Here is a 1,066-nt window from a genome sequence, read left to right on the forward strand (position 1 = left end):
ACATGGGATCCGAACCCCCGGCGGGAGCCCCCCCACCCCCCCAAGCGGCGCACTCTCCAGTGCGCCACCGGGCCGGCCCATTCCCACCAATTTCTAAAGAATAAACTAGCCTGCATTTTTTAAACCGTAAGTCAAAAGAATTCTGAAGAATCTTATAAATGTATAGACAAAAGAGATCATTCTCCTTAAAGTTTACACAGGGCAAACCTGAAGTTAAAATGATCTTCATAAGCTATCATATAGTGCTGTAAAGTAGTTATGTTCAGTTTTCAAGACTATTTTATGGTTTTTAACTAAGGTAAGTTAATATCACATAATGCAAAAAGATAAACATGTAATTCTATTAGGACCAATTTTAAGCAAAATAAATAAAATATCTCTATATATCCACCTCTCTACTATACAAAAAGGCTAATTCAAAGTCACTTGCCATTTTTGTGGGAAGTCTTTTGCACTGTCATCGGTGGGCAAGACTGGGCAGGTAATATGTCTGAAGAAGCAGCAGAGCCTGTATGATGAGCCTTAACCTTGTCAGCCCAACTGACACCTGTGGGAGTCAGACGGGAAGCAGCCACTGTGCCAGGTGAACCTCTATGGAAAAAAATGAATACATTTAATAAATCAAATATAAAAGTAATAATTTTAAATATATGCTAAGTAAATTTTAATTTTAATTTAATTATGTGTGTGTCCACATATATAGAGCAACACACCATCTTACCAACTTAAGGCAACTGTATTCACAAATTTATCTAGATCTAATACTTCATTAATTTTATACAATATAACAGTGTATGGGAGTAAAGAGAAGGGAATAAGAATAATATAGAAGCCCTCATTAGTTGTTTAAGTGAAAAATTCACTTAAGGGCCAGCCCATGGCTCACTTGGGAGAGTGTGGTGCTGATAACACCAAGGCCAAGGGTTCAGATCCCTATATAGGGATGGCTAGTTGGCTCACTTGGGAGAGCCTGGTGCTGACAACACCAAGTCAAGAGTTAAGATCCCCGGGCCGGCCCGGTGGCGCACTGCTACAGTGCACCGCTTGGGAGCGCGGCGGCGCTCCC

The 1,066-nt window shown here is 40.8% G+C and overlaps 1 protein-coding gene across 1 annotated transcript in view; it reads right to left on the bottom strand.

Moving 5' to 3' along the window:
• Positions 1-1,066, bottom strand: part of LOC103606846 (S phase cyclin A-associated protein in the endoplasmic reticulum-like) — a gene marked incomplete at both ends in the record, with an annotated part of 78,468 nt that overhangs the window by 63,958 nt on the left and 13,444 nt on the right. Inside the window, one exon of the mRNA XM_008591383.1 lies at positions 431-591. Within this exon, the coding sequence (XP_008589605.1) occupies positions 431-591 (161 nt within the window). The remainder of the gene's footprint in view (positions 1-430; positions 592-1,066) is intronic.

Source organism: Galeopterus variegatus, unplaced genomic scaffold (assembly GCF_000696425.1).
Source record: "Galeopterus variegatus unplaced genomic scaffold, G_variegatus-3.0.2 Scaffold6885, whole genome shotgun sequence".
In the NCBI taxonomy this organism is placed as follows: Eukaryota; Metazoa; Chordata; class Mammalia; order Dermoptera; family Cynocephalidae; genus Galeopterus; species Galeopterus variegatus.